Raw genomic sequence first — 22715 nt, 5'->3', positions numbered from 1 at the left:
AAAATCAAAATCTGTTCACAGACAATTTGCAAAAAGAAAAAGGGATAAATAAAATTATTTTCCACAAATGTACCACCTTATTTTAGCTTCCTGCAAACATTGCTCAGGTAAAATTTAAAACAAACCTCTGCTTTTGATAAGTGTTGGCTAAATGAAATCATACGCCAAAAACTGCAATCATGCGTGGACTGGAATCATACAGTGATATCAATAGTTAATTTTAGTACCGCTATGTGAGCAGAGGGCATAAATGCTCATAGAATCAGGCCAGGAAAGTACCCTCATGTAGTTAGGCATGAATACGAAAAAGCTGTGTATTTTTTTCCAAATGTTATCCACGTTTAATTTGCCAGAATCAAGACATGATTTTGGCTTTAATTATGAAACTCTAAGCCAGCAAAGATACAAGGCTTCCATGTGATCTACAGTTTAGAAATAAGGAAGATCTGTTCAGAAAGTGAGCCTTTGAGTCAGATTCAAATTTTCATCTGAGGATTCTTCCTTGCACAGAGCAATCTAAAGTGGTCAAATTAAAACATACTAAAGTTGACGATGACTCACAGATTTTAAAGCTATAAGGGAGAATTATGACTGATCATCCTATTTCACCAGAGCTGCTTATCAAGCCTTAAAGAATTTTAAAACTGTACTTTAGAAAGATTTTTACTTACAGTTCAGAAACTTTAAGGAATGGGTAGTCAGTCCTATCCTTAGACAAGTTTTTTCAGTGGTTATAAGCCAATTTTAGGAGACATTCTAGCAGTTCTTCTAGATAGGCTTCACACAACACGTTGATACTGATCCATACTCCATAGACAGCATGACATATTTCAGTCAATAGTTTTCTCAGCCGACCTCTGTAAGGCAAACCTGGGTTTGCCTTAACTAAAGTTCATATCCAACCATTTCTGTGAGCTTTCCAGGGAGTAAGGGTACCAGAAATGTTCCTAGATCTGCAGCTCAGTGTATCAATTTTACATGCAGTTGTAGTTCATTTACCTAAAAATAAAGCAACCCTCTCAGAGAAAGAAACAAAGTAGCAGGTACTTAATGCACAGTTATAAGAATTTCTGTGTGAAATCACTGAGAGATTTGTTCTTGGAAGACAATCATGATGAATTGTAAAAGAATCTGTAACTTACATCCCCTTGAGAGTTGACATCTTTTAGCTTGAGCTCCTGAGGCCTCTGGCCCTCCAATGTAAATCTGATTTTCTTGGCTCTGCACAGGGATCCAAAAACAGAGGCTGACTCCCTAAACTGGAGCACCAGTCCAAACTCATCAGCCAGTTAAAAGCTGATGAAGATCCACAATATTACTGATTGTAAGGCAATACATTGTTGGTGTATCTTGTATTGTGGAATTTCACAATCCGTACGAAGATATAATCAATATTTGGAAAACTCAACCCAATGGTCAAGCTTAGGAGTCTTGCTAGTGAAGTTTCTTACTAATTTGACAGTAATCGACCTGAAATATCATCTTATATTTTCATCAGTATTGATAATATCTCAGCCTCAAATCTTTAATGACTTCAAGAATAGTTTGGACTCTAATCTGGTTGTGAAATCTAACTGTTGCTGTAAGTGGTAAATGCAGATGGGGAGCTTCAAATTTAGTTTAGTGTCTTTTTTAAACCCATAACTCTCAGACTCATGATCTGAGTGTCTCCCATAAAGAACTCTTACTGAGTTAAAATCCATGTCCAGTCTATGCGGACATCTCTTCCATCTGTGATCATCTGATCAAACAAGTAGCCAAAATCAATACACATAGTATTTGGCAGGTGTTCCAAATTTACATGTGAGCATTCACATTCTCCAGACATCTGCCCTTTCTGCCCGCTCCACATGACATTGTGCCCAGTCCTTGTCCCACGCTCAGACAGGTCAACATTTAGCTCTACATAGTCAAGCATATCTGGCACTCTGCAACCCACACCTCTACCTTCACTCTCAGTGCGAGGCATGTTATTCTGCCAAAATGTTTTGTTCAGAAAATGGTATCATGAAAGGTTTTGACATTGTCTTTTAAAAAAAAAAAGTCTCCCCTATCTTCAGTTGAAATTATTTGCTGAATTCTGCTTGAATCAGTGAATTAATTGTCATGTCCAAAAGAAATCACATTTTTGACAAATTAATTGTTTGCAGAAAAATAGTTTTAAATATTCTGTGAAGAGGTACACCTGCACACTCAGATGTGTTACTACCATTATATTTGTAGGTGTTTTCCATGGCAGCCTACCAACAACTAGATGAAATTGCCCCTCCTCACCTCAGGAAAGATTCAGTAACAACTGAGACCCTTAAGAGAGTATTGAACAATGCTAGTTTCCTTAATGGTTCAGTACAAGATTATTTGGCACAACTCTTTCTGCAATTCCGATACTCTGTAAAAATCATAGCGTTCAAAAGGCCCTTAGGGATGCTTAGCATAAGAACTTTGTGCTGTATAATACAGAAACATAGAACTGGCTGGCACAATTTCTAAAGGTAAATATTTTGCTTGTGCTGCTTTGTGTGCTGAGGTGTGTTTCTCTTCTCTTAAAAACCAAACCAAACTAAAGCAAAAACCGACACAAGAAATACAATACACTTAAATGAAAAAAAGAAATAAAATATCTAAAGTTCTGGGATGCAAGGTGCTACCAGGAGGGTCCTGCTCCAAACCCCATAGAAGTCAGAAAGACTTCTGGAAAGACCTACTGACTCCAGCAGGCTTTTGGAGCACATTCTTCATGTACAATGAGCACGCAAGAAGCCCACCCTCGCAGACCACTGGCAAAAACACAGTAACAGGCAGGTTTGTTTCTTTTCATTGTATGGATGCTTTAGTGTTAAACATTCATACTTCAAAAGGCTTGTTTCTTGCACACACACACAGAAACTCCTTAACTATTAGACATAAGCATAATCCAATTGCCAAGCTGAATACCCAATTGAATCTAGTGCTAGGAAGATATGGTCCTGTTGTATGCTTACGGTGCTAGAATATACAAATTATTAAATTCAAATTCTGGCTCTCGCCTATTGATGCCCAAAAGTAAAACTGCTTCTCTGCTTCCATTTCCCCTTCTGTAAATACTGGCAATGTGTTTATTTATATCTGTACCTGAAAACATCAGAAGAATAGCAAACAAACACATAACAGTAAATTTACAAATAGATCTATATCAAGCTGCCTTTTTTTTTTTTTTTTTTGGCATGTTGATCCTGTACAAGGAAAAATGTTTGGTACAAACAGTATTATAAACTAAATAAATCTACACATCATATGCAATATATTTCACATTCCTTATTAAAACTTTGTTGTAAAAGAAAAAAAAAATTGAAAGGCGTCTGCTCATTTAAAAAGAAAAAAAAAAAGCAAGAACTAGTTTTAATTATTCAACAAAAGCTCTGCTGTTCTTTCTTCCACCCTAGACAAAATGCAGAAGGTACACATTATTTACTGTGTACCTTTGAAGCTGTATTTTGTAAGCTCCCTGTGTTATTCTATAGGTGCCCGACACCTGGCTGTGACGGCTCTGGCCACGTGACGGGGAACTATGCATCCCACAGAAGGTAAAAACCATCCTATAGCATGGGGCTGCAGCGCTCAGGGTTCTCAGCAAGCAGCAGCAGAAAGAGGTGGCTTTTATTCTGTGTCCTTCTTTCAGTTTATCTGGTTGTCCTCGTGCCAGGAAAGGAGGTATCAAAGTGACTCCTACCAAGGAAGAAAAAGAAGACCCTGAACTTAAGTGAGTACAAAAGCAGTGGTCTCCCATCAGTGAAGGGGGAAAAAAGCCCATAAGAGCTCAGGACTTGAGGCATCATAGGAGATGCTCCAGTTAATCTGAGCCACGTGAGAGAGTAGGGCCTGCAGCTGGAGCTGAACCAAGTGTTTCTGCTTCTAGTGAAGCTGGTGGAGTCCATCACCTTGGAGCTTGAACAGTGAGGAAGGATTGCTGTATCTGCTTGCATTGGTCCAATTATTTTAAACAGTGCTATGAAACTGCCACCTGGTTGGAAAATTTGGCAAAACGAAGGAAAACAAATTATTTCTGCCTGTAGTGAAATCTTCACGTCAGCTAATTAAATCAGAGTGATACCTTCAAAAATATGTCCCAAAGAACTTAAATATATGTAAATCTCATGTCTTTCCTCTATAAATAAATAAAAATTTCACTTAAAGTGAAAACTGGAAACTCAACAGAGATTCACTACATTCCTGACTTGAATGCACATTCCATTAGAATAAGTAAATGGTAACTGCCAGAGTATAGATATGAAGATTTAGTTGCATACAATGTTGTTCTTAATACTTGCTAATGATCTATGAGAGGCTGCATGACACTGACAGAGCAGCACAAAAAATCCCAAACCTTTCTTTGCAAGTATTTACATGAGATGATACAAGTTTTCCAGCTACAGGAACCCATCCTCTGCTCCATGCCAAAAACCTAGATAGAGAGGAGAGAATGTTGACTTTCTACACTTGTAGAAGTGTGATTTATTGCCTGTGATGATAGAATTTCAATTTTATTTTCTGGTAAAATACTATCTAAATTAACGTTTTAGTTTCTTAGGCTGTATGACTGAATTTTAAATTGCCTAATCTCAAGATCAGCTGAACCCCTATAACTCAGCTTGACATGAATTGGATGCTCAGGTACAGTGTGCCTCGGGGGACTGAGCCTTAATCCATTAATGCAAAGTGGCACAGGCAGCTGGAATTATTATCTCAGACTTTCTTGAGACTGTCTTCGCCTGCTGTCTCCAGTGAAAACGGGGGTTCTTTTGCTGTGTTTCTGTAGATGTCCAGTGATAGGCTGTGATGGCCAAGGTCACATATCAGGTAAATACACTTCTCATCGCACTGCTTCTGGTTGTCCTTTGGCTGCCAAGAGACAGAAGGAGAGTCCTGTCAATGGGTCTTCACTATCCTGGAAACTGAACAAACAAGAGCTGCCACACTGTCCTTTGCCAGGCTGCAACGGGCTGGGTCATGTTAATAATGTTTTTGTCACCCACAGAAGGTATAACTTTGTGTTTTCTCTTTTTATTTTTCCTTAACATTCCACTGTTGAATTGGCAACATGTGAGGTTACAGTCTGAATAAATTGTGCTGAAGTCTTTTAAGTAACATCACAGTTTACATTGCAGCTGAAGTAATATGGATCAGAATAACTTTCAGTGGGTTGGGGCCAACTTTTCACTCTTTTTCTACATTCAGATTGCAGTGTAACTTTCCAAGGTATTTTCTTCAGATTAACACAGTTTCTGTATGATTTAAAATTTAACAGAGATCTTTCCTAGGCAATTATGGAGTTGTATCTGTATATCTTTTATGGAAAATGCAGATATCTTTGAAATGACACCAGAAAATATTTAGCAAGAGCAATGGCTGCATTCATTTCATATTTCTGCCAACGGAAAAGCTGTTTTTATAAACTTTGTATTTAAATAGCTAGAACCACACAAAAAAGTAAACGTGTAGAACTCATATGGATTTCACAAGTTTGAAGTTACAACAATCTTAGAAAGAAAACTATCCTTACAAAGCGGGAATCACACCTGTAACCAGTAACAATAAACATTATGATTTTATATATCACCGTGAAGACACTAGTATAATTTGACCACATTCAATAACTATCATAGAATCATGGAATGGTTTGGGTTGGAAGGGACCTTAAGGTCATCTTGTTCCAGCCCCTCTGCCGTGGGCAGGGACATCTTCCACTAAAACCAGGTTGCTCAAAGCCCTGTCCAACCTGGCCTTGAATATTACTCAAAGAATCTGGCTATAGAATCTGAATTAATACCTGGCAAATTCTGGTCTTCTGTCTGTAATAAGAATTAAGTATATATTCTGTACCTTCTTTGCCTTCTCTCTAAAATTCTGAACCAACTTGTCCGATACAAGTATGTCCAAGGTGACTTGAACAAATTCAGAGTCCAGTGTTATCCTAACTTTATGATCTACATCCCATGTTAAAGTCTTTGCATTAGGACCCTACTGTAAATTGGTCCTAATTAAGCAAATAACATAAATAGTATGTTAGCTGGTTGCAACTCAGACTATAGATGATTTCTCTCTTACATAAGGCTGGATCACACTCAAGATCATGTTAGTTAAAATGACATAGTAAATATAGTTTTGTGAGTGATAACCTTTCCTAGGACATTTGAAACCTAACAAGTAACCCATGGCTTTGAGACATTCTTCCAGTTAGTTATCTGCTCTGGGCAGAACTAAGCAGCATTTCAAAACTGGAGAACTAGCATCTTTCCCTATATAGCTTTTAGCTAAGCCAGTCTGAAGCTAACTTCAACCCGCAAAAGCTTTTTTTTTTTTTTTCCCCCTACATGGAAACACCATGTCTGTTAGGATTTTTGTTTTTCATTTTTACACACACACACAAAAATCAACCATTTTTCTGTGGAACAAAATTTTCCTTCACTCCTTACTTGGCTACATCTGAATACAAATCCTTCTGCCAGTTCTTCAGCATATGGGTATTTCTTCTTTGTTATTTATAAAGATAGTATTAAGACAGTGCAGTTCATCTTAGCCCTTTAGTGGGCTATAAAAATTGCCTCAGATAATTACCGGCTGATGAAATTGTAAGCTTTGAAATAGCAAAATGTAATTTAATGTGAACAGTGGTTAAAAAGCAAGCTGACTATATAATAGAACCATTCAAAAAAGCTATTACAGTCTATAGGGTATATCCAGAGTTATTATTGTATTGATCATTATTATGTATCAACAAAATGATACAATAGTTGTGCACCGTGGAAATCATCCCATTAACTAATTTTTTTTTAGGATTGTAAACTTGCCAGTTTAAAGGACCATACTGCTCCTCTTCTCTGGAGCACAAGCCCTCAATGAAAACAATAGAGGGGTTTTATTTATAAGTGTTGGAACTGCAAGAATTCTGTAAATGCATCTTCACATAACTTAACAGTAGCTGCCACTGCTATTTTGATTATTCTGAAATATGCTTAAGAGTTGTTTACTTATAGGTTGAGATTTCTGTGCCAATTTTCAAGCTAGAATATACAGTTAAATGGCTCTTTATGAGTTATGTCATTCCCCGAAGCTATGCTATAATGGAGATACTGATGTGACCTTAGGTACAGAGGTCTGTCCAAGTGCATGATAATATTGCCTGAAAGGATTGTTGCCATTTTCAAGTGGGTGCTAATGTTTTTTTCCCTATTCGTTTCAGCCTGTCTGGTTGTCCTCTGAATGCACAAGCCATAAAAAAGGGCAAAATTTCGGAAGAATTAATGACTATCAAGCTTAAAGCAAGTGGTGGTAAGGAGATTTGTAAAAGATGATGACATTTATTTAGATAGAAGGGCCCTGACTCCCATTTATACTTATGCCCCTTTATGCCATTCTGGCATTAATTCTCACTCCTTTCAGTTGTCTCTAGCAATAGCAAATTTTGAATAACAAAAATCTTTGCATGAGAGATTATAAAATTATTCTCATTTACATCATGATAACTCAACATTGAGGGTATGCTCTCATCTTGTCTCAGAGCATTATTTTTTGATTTGGAGATGCTTTCAATATTGTTATTACTAAAAAATTATTAGTTGCAGATCAGGAGGACTTAGCTCTCTGATGACTAAGGTAAGAAGGGATAAACACTGTGTGCAGAAATTGACTCCTCTCCCTAACTTGAATACTACATGGTTTAGTGTCTGTGCAGTACTTGGACAATTTTGCTAATCCATGTAGTAAGTAAAAGGAACAATTACAAAATAGGTATAGAGGGAAATATGTAAGAGTCTCCTTTCTTCACAGTGTGCTTTATTAAATTGGGCATTGAGCCAGGATTCAGGGAACTTTATGCATCCAACTGTTGAGGAAAAAGGTTGTATTATGTGGGGCAAATTAGTTTGCTTCCATATGTCCATGTTTTCACTGGGGCAGGGACTGCTGCTTACAGATTCCCCAAGCTGGCTCCCCAGTCGACTCTGTTTAGGGCTTAGGTTTTAAAGCAGTAACAGCAACAGTGGCACAAATCTTTAGGCAGAGCTGGTCTCAGAGTGATGCTGAGCAGAGAGAGGGACACATATTGCCACTAGCTGTAACTGCTCAGTATTTTTCAGGACAAGGCTTTCATTAAGGACCTGAAGATTTTTTCTCTTTGCTACCTAACTTGTGGGAATATCAAAGTCTTCCTTCCTCTTTTCGTGTAATGCTTGTTAGCTTCCTGACAATTTCCCTTTTGCTGCTATTTAAATGTCACTATTTACCACATGTAACTAAGGCTGTGCTTATTGAAGTTATTCTGCACGGAGATTTGCCCCCACAGAACTTCTTACAAGTTCAGAAGCAGGTACAGATCAGCTTACTGAAGTCAGCAATCATACTAGTGGAGATGTTACCCTGGGGTGTTCCCTGCTAAAGAGGGGTTGCTGTTATGTTTCTTTTAAAATGAAAAAAAAAAACCATTGTAAATATCCCTTCACGTTTTGTGATAAACTTCCCTCTTTCTGGGTAATTTTTCCTTTCTGTACCCTCCAGCTTGTAGTTGCATGTTGCACTGGAAAAAAAGAATTGTGAAACACAAAGACTTAGAAAGCCCCTTCTATGTTTCAGCTCATACAGATGTTTTACAGCTAGGACGCAATTTTGACAGTAAAAGCAAAGTAAGAGGCAATTTAAGGATCAATCATTTGATCAAACACTTGTTATCTTCCTCTTGTTCAGTAACAGGTAACACAGCTTGTTACTCATACATCCATTTACATGTGGACACTTTAAATCTGGTATTGCTATTTTCAACTATTTGCAGGTATTGAGAGTGATGAAGAAATCAGACACTTGGATGAGGAAATAAAAGAACTGAATGAATCCAATCTTAAAATTGAAGCTGACATGATGAAACTTCAAACCCAGGTATGACATCAACATGAAAGTTCTACCTTTTCTTATGCTATGTTTAAGCACAATAAATAAATTAAATGCTATGTAAATGCTATGTTTAAACACAGTTAGTCTGCTGTGCACTTGTTTTCCCATCATTCTGTGGCACTTAAAAGTACCAAAATCCTACATGCTTTTTTGTCAAGTTTTTGTTTGTTTGTTTTCTGTAAACAAGCAGAAGATTCCTAGGTATTGTCTTAAAGATCTGATGAATGACAAATTCAGGGTAGTTTGGAGCTAATCTTGGCAATCAGGAAAAACATATTTACCAAACAAAACATTCATTTTCCTTTGTTGACCAAACTTTTGTTGACCAAATCAGGCAGAATCTCATACTGTGGTTTTTAGGGAGGATATTACCTCTTATCAGCACACTCTAACTCTTAATGCCACTTGACTTTGTTCGTATGTGTACCTAAGAAAATCTCCCTAGTTCAGTTCACCCACTGTCAGTTATTCAAATAGTTTGAATTTTGCCTCCAGGCAACACCTGGTGAAGAATGGATGCCTTTTGCTAATTTGTGTAGCAGACAAGTTTGATGGGAGCTATGGAAAAGAGTCATTCTCTTTCATTCTTTTGTATACCGTAGAGATTAAATTGGCTTTAAGACACTGGCAGTGGTTCTATGGAGTGAGCTGAATACTTTCATCCCTGCAGAGACTCCTATATGCACCTGGGAGTTCACCTGGGCAGGCTGAGTAAAAGCAAGAGCAGAAGCTTGCTCAATATTTTAGGAATAAGAGTTTAAGAAAAAAGTTCCTAAATGAGGTCTGGGAATTGAATATAAGTCTAAACTGATCTAAACCAAACTGAGTGTAACCATACACCTCTGTATTTGTGCCACACTGGAACGTATTGTGTTGATTCATGCTGGTTTTGTAATAACCACTGTGCATATGGTCTAAATAAGGGTGAAGTTTATGCCACCTACACTAGATCTAAATGATCTGGCTTCACACTGCAAAGATTGTGGGGATATCCATCCCAGACTGCACTGCAGCGGGAGGATAGTGTTCAGTGTCTCAGGACACTTATGTCAGTTCTCTCCGGCGATCACCGTGCTGTTTACACAGAGATTGCCCAATTTATGCAGTCAGATTTCTTCTCCATGGACTTGCTCCCTGGAGAAGGCAGTCTGACCAGCAAAGCCTGAACTAAACTACAGCTGAAGCAATGTGTCCCCTACAAGGCTTGCTCTACCTCCTTTTAATCTAGCCCAGCCAGGTGTTAGGCTGCTGCGAGCACCCTCCAGAGGAGAGGCTGTAGTGGATCCCAGGCAGCCAAAAGGGGTTCCTCCCCCTGGGGAGAGTTTTGATGTGTGACGGTGTGTGAGGAAGGGAAGTGGCCACAGCAAGAGACATTTGAGTAGTGCGGAGACGTGCATCCTGACGAGGAGAGGGTGGGCATAGCAGCCGTGGCCGTGGCTCCATCGCTCTGTGCCTTGCGGAGCTGTGGCCAGGCACAGGGGTGGCAGCCCCTGGTTCTGCCCTGCCCTGCTGCCTGCTGCTGGGCGAGGAGCTGGGCAGCGGGGAACCAGGCCCTGCCATTGCTGCCTTTGGTTTTTCAGCACTGCTTTTGACATATAAGCCTTCAGAGCTAAGTATATTCCCAGTGCTGTCGCACTATAAAGATACCATTTTGCTACCTCGGATGCTTTTTCCTTCTCTTTCCAAATCCCTCGTTTCCATTCTGTTGGTCGGAGATCATCTTTGCAATGATTGTTGTGTGCTCAACCTCTCGGTTTCCTTTCCACTCTATTTTTCTCTTATTGTTCCCAGCGCCAGCCCTGTCGCTAATCCCAGCCAGACCACAGCTCTACCCTCCACCCAGGAGTGGGGCAGGAAAGTAGCACAACAGCTAATGCCTGTTCCCTTGCTATTGTTCCCTAATCAGCAGGGATGCTGTAAGAGCAGGACAGCAATCTGAACATCAGCTTCCTTTCTCCTTCCCTCTGCCAGCCCTGCAGCCACACTCTCCATCCCAGCTCCACACTGACCTTCTCCACTGAGCTCAATTCCCTCCTCCCGCCGCGGGGCACCTTCCAGTGCCTCGCTGCCACAAGGTTTTGCCGTGAACCAGCAGCAAAGTCCATCACTTCAGAGCACATACAACCTCTTCCCTGCTCTGAATATTCGGTGGAGAAGTTACGTCTATCCTAAAAAACCCATACCTGAGGTTCAGATCCATTGTGGCCCCTCTCATAATCACGTAACTTCCATTTTGGCTTCAAACTGCGGTTACAACATCGCTGCCAAGGGTCTGTCTGTTTGTGTGTTTGTGCCTGCCTGTGTCTTTTAGATCACATCTATGGAGAGCAATTTGAAAACAATAGAAGAAGAGAACAAACTCATAGAGCAGAACAATGAGAGCCTGTTGAAGGAGTTAGCTGGCTTAAGCCAAGCCCTCATCTCCAGCCTCGCTGACATTCAGCTTCCACAGATGGTAAGACCACAGCCAGCAGCGTCACACCTTCTTTGAGACTGTTTTGCCAGTGCTTGAAGCAGATGAGCAAGCTCAGGGACCAGCAAGAGCAATAGAGCTGCATTAGCAGAGAGCTCTTTTAGCCGAATTTACCTTGCAGAGACGCTGGATCGTAAAATCTGTGTGGTAGCAAGGGCAGTTGCTTCCCGGACTGAGCCAGCCCTTGTACCTCTGCCCTGTGCCACACTGTGCAGGACAGGCTTTTCCCTCTGAGCCCCTATCTGAATGTTCACCTTGCACAAAGAGTGAAAACTTCACACCGAGAATCCTTATGCAGTCTGCTCCTAGATCAAAACTTTAACCTCTTTCATACAGATGATTTTTCTGGAGCCAACAAAGCTTTACCTTTTCAAAAACTCCACATCCTTGATGTCTTACCTGCAAATGCAGGCCAAATCCACAAAGGTACTTGGGTCTCCAGAGCTACAGGCCCTTTTCCCAGCCTCAAGGGGGTGGCTGGGAAATTAGGTGAGGACAGTTACAGGCACGTCAACCATAGCCCCAGAGCCAAACAGGCCAAAACTGAAACGTAAGTTACACTGCAGGCAATATCTAACCCCTTTTCTTGCTTGGAGAGTGTGTAGTTCCCCCAGCACGTGCAACTCCCTTTATTTCTATAACCCCTCCATTAATTTGGATGCCTGCCCTGTTTACAACTTCTCCATGGTTGCCATATCACTGCTTTACCATGCTTTGGGGTTGGGTGTTCGGGGGGTTTTTTGGCCTTAATTTTATCTCCTACAATTATAATCTGTTTTGTCTTCATTTAGGGGCCAATCAGTGAGCAGAATTTTGAAGCATATGTAAATACACTCACAGACATGTACAGCAATCTGGAACGGGACTATTCCCCCGAATGCAAAGCTCTGCTGGAAAGTATCAAACAGGCAGTGAAGGGCATCCATGTGTAGGATGTGAAAGCTGCTGGGCAACAGAAATTACTTAACAGCAGTAAACTCCAGATGGATCTGTTAGGAGTTCATGTACTGCTAAGGGGTGTAGGTTGCCATGCTGCATTTACAATTGCAACATTGCACTAATTTTTTCCCAGCTGACATAAAGAAAAAAGAAAGAATAAAACCACAACAGACTATTTGTATTAACAGCAATGCACTCTGTTAGTATATTGTATTTATTTCAGTACAATTCCTTTTTTTTTCTTCTTTTGCACTCAGTTTTTGTAAAGTGAATGTAAAAAGTGTGTGCGACTATTTTTTATATTTTTTATTTATTTCTAATCAAAGAGTTGGTTTTTTTATCTTTTAACAGCATTTTTGCGGCCTGCCATATTTTTACAAATGTGTTTATTAATTTATTTTCCAATGGGATTTTAAATAGACTGAAAAGTTATACTGTAAATTAAATAACTTGCTGGGTTTGTACAGGAAGAAAAAAAAACCTATGAAAGTAACAAATGACTGAACCGTGGTTCTAGTTTTATTTTCCTCACATCCTGCTTTTTTATAATGGCTTTGTATCAGAAATGGGTTTGCGGTAACATGAGATGTGAAGATGCCTGGAATGAGAAGATAAATGGTGCCCACTAGTGGGGAACTTAGGCTCTTAAAAGCACAGTATGCTGGAAAACAGTGTGTTAAAGAATACGTTAGCAATAATGAAATATAGCAATCAGCAAAGCACTTGACTTGGCTGTGTGATTTAGCCTATGCGAATGATTATTTAAAATGTTTCAAGAGAACTTCAGATTTATTTTACCACTGTGGTTTTTTTCAGAGTTAGCTCATGGTGGGAAATGACAATTCTCTCTAAACAAGAAGGGTAATTCGATAGGACTGGTACTTTTTTAGTACGAGACATTGAGGTTTTAACCAAGTGACCGGTATTGCTATGGATTTGGATTTGAAAAACGCAAACACATCCCGGGCTGAAGGCTTTGTACATAATGAATCGAACACATCTCCCCTGAAATGGCATTTAATACTGGTTTGAACTTAACAGCAGCTGAGAAGGCAGCGGTCTGGAGAGGAATAATACCACTCCAGCGCGACGGTGGTTGCTTTTCTCTTTGAACAAACGGTAGCAACACGGTGACTGGTTTCTCCCATCCTTCTTCACTAAGACTAGGCTGATACTGAATTTGTTACCAGTCTTTCAGTAGGGTACCAAGTGCTACAGAGCATACAAACAGATGGAGGTGCGGACAGACGAGCACTTGCGCGGAGGTGCTGGCGTCCGCCTCGGTATCTGGTTAGCCTGGGTGTGGAACTTCTGAATCCGTCAGAAAGTAGCGGTTGCTAAAACAGAGGCAATGTCTATTTCAGGGATTGTAAGTAATTAAGCATTGTTTCAAAAGTTTTTTTTATATTTATTTTTTTTAAGAAAAAGGTATAAACAACCAGCTAAACTGCCTTTTTTGTATGCACACACACCTCATGTGCATATGTGCCTCAGTGTAAATGTATACATGGATCTAGCGTGTGTTTAATTTTTCCGTGCTATAATGAAAGTGTTTATTTTTATTAGCCTCATTTATATTTAGATTGAATATGATGGCATTCACAGGCTTGACATATACAATTATATTATTACTGTTCCTGCACAAAAGTACTATTCAAAAGTGATTCAACTTTCATGCACTGTGGTCACTGTTCTGCATTAGGTGGGGCTTGCTTTTTGTTTGAGGGTTGATTCAACTCTCTGATCTTAGTTTAGACAGGGGAAAATGTATGTTCTTAGGAGCTGTGTTTATTTTTAAATTGATTTTTCAAAAGCTACCATATGTGCTGTCTAATATAAATAGGAGGACACCAAACAGAAATTTGCTATTAAAGTTATTGTTCTTGCTAAAAAAACAAAAAGCAAACATTTGTTATACTTGTTAAATGCATACAAAATGAGTTCACTCATTACAAAGACTAAAATTTAATTTACTAAATATTTTAACAAATTTGTTATATATTTTATTTAAGTAAAAAAAAAAATCTCTTACTGACCTATGTATTTATTATTATGATTTACTATGGCTTCAGGTTAATTTATCTGTGTTTGGTTGTTTGCTCAGGATGTTCTGTGAAGTATGTTTGTATTTATTTGCCTCCCTTGTACTTGATGTGTTTTGTAATGTGCACTGATTTTTTTTTCTTTTTGTTTTTCTTTTTTTGTGTTTAAATGCATTGATGAGCTATACTGTAAATTAGACCTTTTGTAAAGAGCAATGATGTATGCATTTTTTAATTTGGAGTAGTTTGTATACTGTTTCTTCATACAATTAATATTTCTTACATCAAAACAACAAAATTGTGTTCTGTGCTGTACATTTGGTGTATGGTAGGAAATAAAATTGATAATGAAACATTGCAGCAAGTTTGTTGGGTTTTTTAGCCTCTAGATGCCAACTTGTATTACACTTTCTTAACTGCACCTGGCACTATACAGTGTGTCAGATGTTTTACTTGCTTTGTGTACAAAATGTGTCATCCCTGTAAGTAAACTTCTGGTATAAATAATTTAATTAGTGTTTTACTTTGTCAATTTGAAATTAGAAAGGGAAAAATGAAACTGCTTAGGAGGTCCTTTTCACTTCTGAAGGGAAAAAAACCTCAAGATAATAATCACTGCATTATTTAATGCATTCTTTTCTTGGCAGTTGTAGACTTCATTTATACTGATAAAGTACAGGATTTGTGCTGACCTTTAACAGCTGCTAAATTATGTTTAAACATAAAAGCCATTGTAAAGTTTCCAGCAATTCGGAACCGCCCACTGTTCCAGTGCAATTTTCTGCTGAGATTTGCAGTGCTTAGACAATGCACAAATAAAAATCTGCTGGTTTTAGAAAGACAATATTTCCAGTATCTAATGGACTTTCTTTTTTCACTGCTTGTTGTAGTGAAAACAGGCCATTTTCATTTAGGATGCCTGCTAATGGCTTCAGGAGCATTTCTTGTCTCAGATTCCAACTTTCCATGGATAGACCAGGAATAATTTTCAGTTAGAAAATAAGGTAAATTTAAAGCCTATAAAGTAGCTGGTAATTATTTATTTGAATAGACATAGTTCAATAAACTAAAATGGACCCTGACACTAGAAAAACTGACATGTCCTGCATTTAAATTGAGCAGAGGTTCAAAACTCGCATCATGACATGAATCCTGGATACTCACAAATCTTGCCAAGTTTGGAGCTGTAGAGTCAGCGATGGGCTGGGTTGGAGACAGACCTGTCCTGGGAAGCTCTGCTCCACTGGGGTTCAGAGTTTCCTTTGCTCTAGGATACTTATCCAAGGAGAGCATGAACTGGCTCTTAAGGAACTAATGGATACTTAAGTAATATTTCTTAATGAATATAAAATAATATTCAGGGTCCTTTAAAATTACTGTTTAACTTTAGCTGTAGACCTTCAGGTCAGCAGACACTACTGGGATAGTCTCTTCTCATACATCACAGATGAAGCAGAAACAGGTCTCCCTTAGCAATGTGCCTTAATGCTAAACAGATAAAGACTGAAGCCAACATTTTCATTTTGTCTGACTGCCTAAATTCAAATTACAATTTTAGAAGGCCTTATTGTCAGATAGGCAGCTCCCCACAGGGCATTTTTTAAAGATCTATACCAATTCTGATTTTCTGCTGTTTATAAGATTTATAAGGGGGAGGGCAATGGTATGAGGATGTTAGGCTTACGTACACCTAAGAAAACAATGCTGTATTCTCAAATGTTTCCAGCAGTATGAGACAGGGACTGTAAGCAAAGAAACACTTTTCCTAGTGGTTTTGGATAGGAAATATGATATCCAGAGTTTATTGATTAAATTATTATTATCTAAAGACTGTTCCTGCATTCACCTTTAAACAAAATGTTTATTTCAGTGTTGAAATTATGGTCTTTCTCGATTAAAAAAGAATAATGTAAACAATTAAGCCATATTCATTACTAAGCTAACATAAGCCATGAGGGAAGAAAAACAACCAAACAACAAAAAATGTTGTTCTTGAAATAACCTTTCAAACCATTTCCATCTCCTGAAATTTCCATTTTTAATTATTGTTCTGTATTTATGCCTATAGAAGGGGGGAAATTGCTTAATTCAGTAAAAATATATAAATTCCATTGATTGAATTAACTTGAATGGAATTGAAACTTTAAATATCAAAGAGAAGGTAGAGGGGCAAGAACATTTGCTGTCCTATTGGCTCAGGAAGTCTATCCTGTCTCTTAACTAAACATGATGAAGGTTTTTGAGTCTTCCGTGTAGAAAACAGATTCTGTTTTCTACTGCAATCTTATTTCTATTTACTAATTAAGCACCTTTTCTCTCCTGCTAGCTTAGTGTATCTATCTAATTATGTCATGGCTTTCCCACTCAGCACCCCTTTATCCTACTCATATTGTACTTTTTTTTTTTTTTTAATAAGTCACAGGATTTCTCGATGGGAATTTGTTATCATGCAATGACACAGTTATGACAGAAGCCATCCCCTTCATTTCATCCCGTGTTCCTTCAGTGCTACACATTCCACCTTTCTTGGCATTTCTGCTATGCTTAAAATTTCTTTATGATTTATGCAGCTGTATAACTTGGACGCTGCTAGGAGATTTGCACCAGACAAAGTCCTTTGTTCATCTCGCTCAGGACACTGTGGGATGATAGAGCTCTATTTAGCTTTTGTGTAATGTAGGACAGTGACCTAGTTTCAGTACCTTTCAATATCTCATTCTGGCTTCGTTTTCTTCTGTCTCTTTTGCTCTAGTAAGTCCTAGACAGCCAAGCTTACACATAATTTCATCAAGGATTAGTCTGATTTCCTGTCTGACTTCATGGTACAAATTGCTTCAACTGCATTTCATTCTTAACGAATGTTCCCAGGGACATTGTCCAAGTAAATCTCAGGACTTCTCAGTTATGTGATAATAATTACTATTTAGGTTGCTGCTATCTGCTCCTAAAACTGTTACTGCACAAGAATTTTCCAAACCAGCTTTTGGTGTCCAGCACCAGATTTTGGTGCCCAGCTTTACATCCCTTGAAGGGGTCTCATTTTTAGAAGCTAAATGCACAGCTATTTTTGCCAAGTAGGGCCTTTTCAAAATTCCCTTCTCTGGCCAATCCAAATAACTAGCTACTAAGTTTTCATATTATTATTTCATAGAGTTGTTATATGTATCTTATTAATACCTATTTGCATGTTCAGTGCACCATAAAATTCCAGGTGGGTACTTCTACCCATCCCAGGTTTTGAAGAATAAAACATCACTGATGTTACCCCAAGCCTAATTCTGACCCTTACCAAACTCTTCTTTTACTGTCTGTGCACACCTTTTTTAAGGCTCTGACAGAAAATAAAAGAAGAAGAAAAAACAAAGGACTGAACCTCATTCTTTATTTAATTGAAGAAATCATCTGTCCAAACAGTTCCCTGTCACTGCTCCTGAAGCTGGAGCTGGGGCTTAAAGTATCTGGCCTGCAATCTTCTTTAATTACAGTCATATGTAGCGTCTCATGTGCACCCCCTGCTTACTTCTGACACAATAAGCAAAATCTGGATTAGGAGCCAGGTTCTATGCTGATTTCAAATTTATTGGGATGAAATTCATTTGATCCTTTAGAAGCAGGATGAGCTTAGTTCCCTTGGGAGGGAATTGCCTAGAACTGGGAGGCAGAGTCAGGTTCTTTAATCCTGATGTCTGGTCAAAAAGATTTTAGGGAAGGAATGGAGGTTTTAAAAAGCTCATAGAAACCTACTGGGAAAATGTGTATAAATTGAATTCCTTCACAGAAAAATGCAATGCCATCTCCATGGACTGAAGAGCTGAGCTCTTTGCACAGACGCGTGTGGCAGAGGCACCGCACGTAGAGCATGGGTGATGAAGGCTGTGAGGGGACATCTTTTGTGTTTCCCAGACAGCAGGAGATGAAACGGCACCTCAGGAAACCCGGCTTTAGGCCCTGCTCAGCCTTTTGGGTCACTCTGAACAAGACTCTTGATTCGAGTTCTGTTTTCACATCTGTGAAAGAAAAAAATGAGCCACATACTCTGAAGTGTTTTAAGGATGAGCAACACCAGTCTTACTCTGGAGCATGCAATACATGCATGCATGTACAGTGAGGGAGAAAGAGCCAGAGCACACGTGTAAGAGCATATAGTAGCTATTAATACGTGCCTGGCAGTATACTATCAATTTCACAGTAGTAACTGCTGTGTTGGATGAGAGATATCTGCAATACCACACTATATATTAAATGCCTTGATGGCAGTCATTATAACTCTGATGCAGTCACTTCGTCCCCTGCATTTTAGAGGTGTTGCACAGTACCAGGTTTGGCACGTGGGTCTGCTGGCCTCGGTTTGATTCCTCTGCCTGTCAGAATTGGCTCTGCTCTGTATGCCACAGGTTCATGAGAAATCCCCTCTTTTCCTATTTCCAATGTTATCAGTGCTTAGGCACAGCCCACCCTCTAGGTTTAGCTTTTTTTTCCCCCCTCCTAAGGCATTATTACAGTCCTCATTTTATTCCTACACTTCTTACATTGTTTCCCCTGAAGATATCTTCCAGTTAGCGCTGCTGGTCAGTCTGAAACTAAATTTTCAAAATGCAGAAGGTGAAATTTCAAAAGAACAGAAGCAAAGGCTATAAAAGCAGAAGCATTATTACGGAAACAATGTAGCTCCTACAGATTTTGTGACAAATCAGCTGATTGCTATGACAGCAAGGTTATGATTCACCGTTAAGAAGGAAGAGGAGGGAGGCTCAGCTGTTACAGATTCTCTTTGGCAAGGGCCTGCTCCTGATCAGCACGATGGACGACCCAGACTAGGAGCAAGAGTCAGTGCAAGGCTGGCCAGAGAACCGCACTCCTGTGCGTGGTGCAGTGTCAAAGGATGTAAACGGTGCAAGTCTTACGCGTGAGTATAAATATTTGAGCTAAAAAGCAGGTGGGCAAGCAGTGACTATAGCTCCTGTGTTTATGGTGACGGTGATGGGCACAGGGCAGCAGTCCACAGGAGTCCATTGGGTGCCAGGCTCCCTCAGCTCCACCCAGTGCAGAACGGGTCCGTTTTCCAAACGTGGGCCTTTTCCCATTTTGTCAAACTAAATACCCTCTCCAGCTTGCTGTGGTACCTTTATGAGTAGTGTTACTAACCCTGGGGAAACACACGCTACCTCTGAGCTCTGACTCATCCCGAGATGGGTTTATGTCTGGAAGAATAAAGGTGAATATTTCACAGCACCTGCTGGGCAGGCAAAGCCTTGCTGCGGAAACTCCCCAGCAGCGCAAAACTCCAACCACCAGCGTATCTGCTCTCGCAGGCTGAGATTTCGGGGGGGAACCGAGGTGCTTGCTGCGTGCCTTTTCTCCTTTGCCTGTTAGCACCTCCCCGGGTGCTGCCGTCCCCAACCAGGTAGCGGCCGCCCAGCTGCACTTCCTCCCTTTTCCCCCCTCCCTACCCAGGCCAGCCTGGAGGCAACCCTTGGGGTTTTTTTCTGCAAGAGGCTTAAATCTCCTTTCACCATCTTGGGAGCATAGCGTGACTGCAGCCATCGCTGGCTGGCCTGGCTGCCGCCGTTCATGATGCCCTTTTTATTACCAGATTAGAGGACATTGTCGCGATGCGTATGAGGCCTTTCAGATAAGGCGCTGTACAAGTTCCAGCAGGTTCCAAATACAACAGCGTGGCTTTTGCATCCAGCCTACGGGATCAGAGTTTATTTCCCCAATGCAGACAGCTTTGCACTGCCTTCCTGTTAATTAAAGTATTGATTACAATACCGCACTGTTTACATGCAAGATTTTGCATGGTCTTGGCCATTCACATGCAAATGAACTTGTAAGCCTTTCTGTGCCCTAAAATCTGCTGATGTCAGTCTTCCAATTCTAACTCTACGTTGTAGGACATGTGGCTTTCTATAGCTTAGCTTTGATGCCCCCAAGTCATATTATCTCAATTCAGAGGTTCATTATGATAAATCTTTCACTGGTTCTAAATAAAAAACTTTAATTGTACTGTACTTATTCAGCTTAGGTTTTGGCTCCTGAAGGCAGCAGTTTTAATTGCATCATTTGTATAGTGGCCCAATATGTTTTGGTGTGAAAAGTGCATTATCACGTTTAATTTTGCATTATTTTTCCCATATGTTTTAGTTACACTGAAACTTCAGATGGGAAGCCATGAGGCTTTCCCACTGCTCTCTCATTCTCTCTTCAGTGTTTTTTAATGAGCTAAGACCACACTATTTTCTTTTGTTCTCATCAGTTGAGGTTTTAGGGAGCTGTTTATTTGTAGGGTAATTCTTGTATTTATGTAGAGCAAGGCATTAGACATTTTTATCCTCTACTTATTAACAAGCCAGATGGTACCGGCTGCTACCCACACAATTCCAATTATCAGATGGCAAACTGAAATATACGTGGGGCAAATGAGAAGATGTATATTAAAGAAGCATCATGGAGAATTGGCTTCTCAGAAATGTTGATTCACAAAGGGGTACTAGCAATTAGGGTGTGACAGCCTGCTGCTGAACGTACAGCGTTGGCCTGGGGGCACAAGCGTTCAGTCTCCAAAATTTTAATACTATCACCCTCTTTCCCCTACGGTATGAATACTTATCTGAAATCTGATTCAGGTTCTTTCATACTTCTGATTTCTTGTCCACTTCAGTGTGATATGTAATATCAAAGCCAGTCAGCAAGTTAAGGTATCCCAGAAAGATTGCAGGAAAGCTGAAAATTAACATGAAGTTTGTGCATCCCCTCTCTTAATATACCCTCATGCACCTCTTGGCATGCACCTCAGTAACATAGAAATAGCTCTAACACTGAAATGTAGGATCCAGCAAAGTATTGCTACTCCAGGTCTCAAACTGACCTAGAAATTACAATTTACACATGGATTTTTGCTTAGGGGCAACTTTCAACTTCAGGTTTAAATATAAGGAGGTCTGGTCACACTCACGGATTCATGGTCTTTTAAAAACAACTTCTGTAAATTCAGAACCTAGACCCGGTCCTGACATAGGGATTCACCCTACATCAATGACACATGCTAGTAATAAAGAATGAGTGTTTTAATGGAAGATTTTGTAATGCTTTTAGTTTTTTTCTGGCCAGAAGACACAACGTCTATAGGAAATGGGTTTGGATAAAAACTGTGCTGTCATGCTTCCTTTGTTTTGACATAGAAATCATACACGAGTTGGCTGGGAAAATAGTGAATTGTGGGGGAAACTTTTTGTGTGACTCTTCTATTCCTTTTCCCTACTGGCTCAAGCTGAAAGTGCTAACCCAAATCAAACTGTGGAGAAATTTATGTCCTCAGGTCAGATCAGCTAAAGGAAAAAGTTATTTAAGATGAAGTAATGGCTTTCTAAATCCTTCAGTTGTTCATATGGGCTACTAGAAGGTTAATCACCTATGTGACTGGATTTTGCAAAAGTGGCAATGTGAAGCATTTCAGATTCTCTCTAGCTTCTGTTTATGGTATCCAATCAAGACAACACCTTCTCTTTCAACAGCTGCTCTGATCATGCCAGGGAAAAGGTACTCTCCTTGCAGCTGTTCCTGGCTCTAACATTTATAACTTACAGTTCATGGGGCAGTCTTTTAGCAGGATGAGTCCGAAAAACAAAGCTGCATGGTTTAAATACCATTTACACTTCAAACAGTTTCCTATGTGCAAATGGTGCATGTGCAAATTCTCACTCTTGTTCAAGGAGAAGTGAAAGATGTGTGCAGGCATTTGTCTGCCATTTGGTTACACAAGTACATGAATCTGCAACTGGGGAGGAGCTGGTGCTGCTTCTGTCTCACCTTCCATCTGTGAAATGAGGGGACTAACAATGTTCCTTTCATCTTGCTGTTAGCAGTAGAACTGAGCAAGATCTGCGGTGGACTCTAGGGTGGTCTCAATGAGATTCTAAGAGTAAAACTGATACAGCCATTCACAAAGTCTTGGTGAGTTCAGACAGAGCTTTTGTATCTATCTGGCTTACCAGTTACAAAAAAACCCCTAAACCATTGCCCAGTGCTTGTTCAATAAATGCTCATTCCAGTGAAAGCAGCCTATTGCCTACTTTGTGTTACTGATATTCCTCAAAAAGGTTAGGCAAAGTAGAGAGATTCAAAATAAGCATGTTCTTGAAGCTCCAAGGTGCAACTGCCAGTTTCTCCCAGTCTACACAATTGTCATGGAGGTTCACTTACTGGCTTCAGTTCTTTAAAATCTGCAAGGCCAAAGTTTGATTTGATTTCTCAAAATAAGAAAGCCAGCACTGAATCAGATGCTTGAAGATCACTGACATCCCAATTATTGTCAGGTCTAGATTGCAAAGAAGTGATTC

General features: G+C 39.6%; 1 protein-coding gene across 1 annotated transcript in view; it reads left to right on the top strand.

Moving 5' to 3' along the window:
* ST18 (suppression of tumorigenicity 18, zinc finger) overlaps positions 1-12400 on the top strand; it is a 171836-nt gene extending 159436 nt beyond the window's left edge. The window contains exons 17-23 of the mRNA XM_010574395.1: positions 3501-3563; positions 3659-3739; positions 4796-5017; positions 7220-7308; positions 8804-8907; positions 11234-11377; positions 12187-12400. Of these exons, the coding sequence (XP_010572697.1) occupies positions 3501-3563; positions 3659-3739; positions 4796-5017; positions 7220-7308; positions 8804-8907; positions 11234-11377; positions 12187-12327 (844 nt within the window). The 3' untranslated portion in view covers positions 12328-12400. The remainder of the gene's footprint in view (positions 1-3500; positions 3564-3658; positions 3740-4795; positions 5018-7219; positions 7309-8803; positions 8908-11233; positions 11378-12186) is intronic.
* The last annotated feature ends 10315 nt before the right edge of the window (positions 12401-22715 follow it).

The sequence above is a fragment of the Haliaeetus leucocephalus genome, unplaced genomic scaffold (genome assembly GCF_000737465.1).
Source record: "Haliaeetus leucocephalus isolate CR32 unplaced genomic scaffold, Haliaeetus_leucocephalus-4.0 Scaffold428, whole genome shotgun sequence".
NCBI lineage: Eukaryota > Metazoa > Chordata > Aves > Accipitriformes > Accipitridae > Haliaeetus > Haliaeetus leucocephalus.
This window is presented reverse-complemented; position numbering and strand designations above follow the sequence as displayed.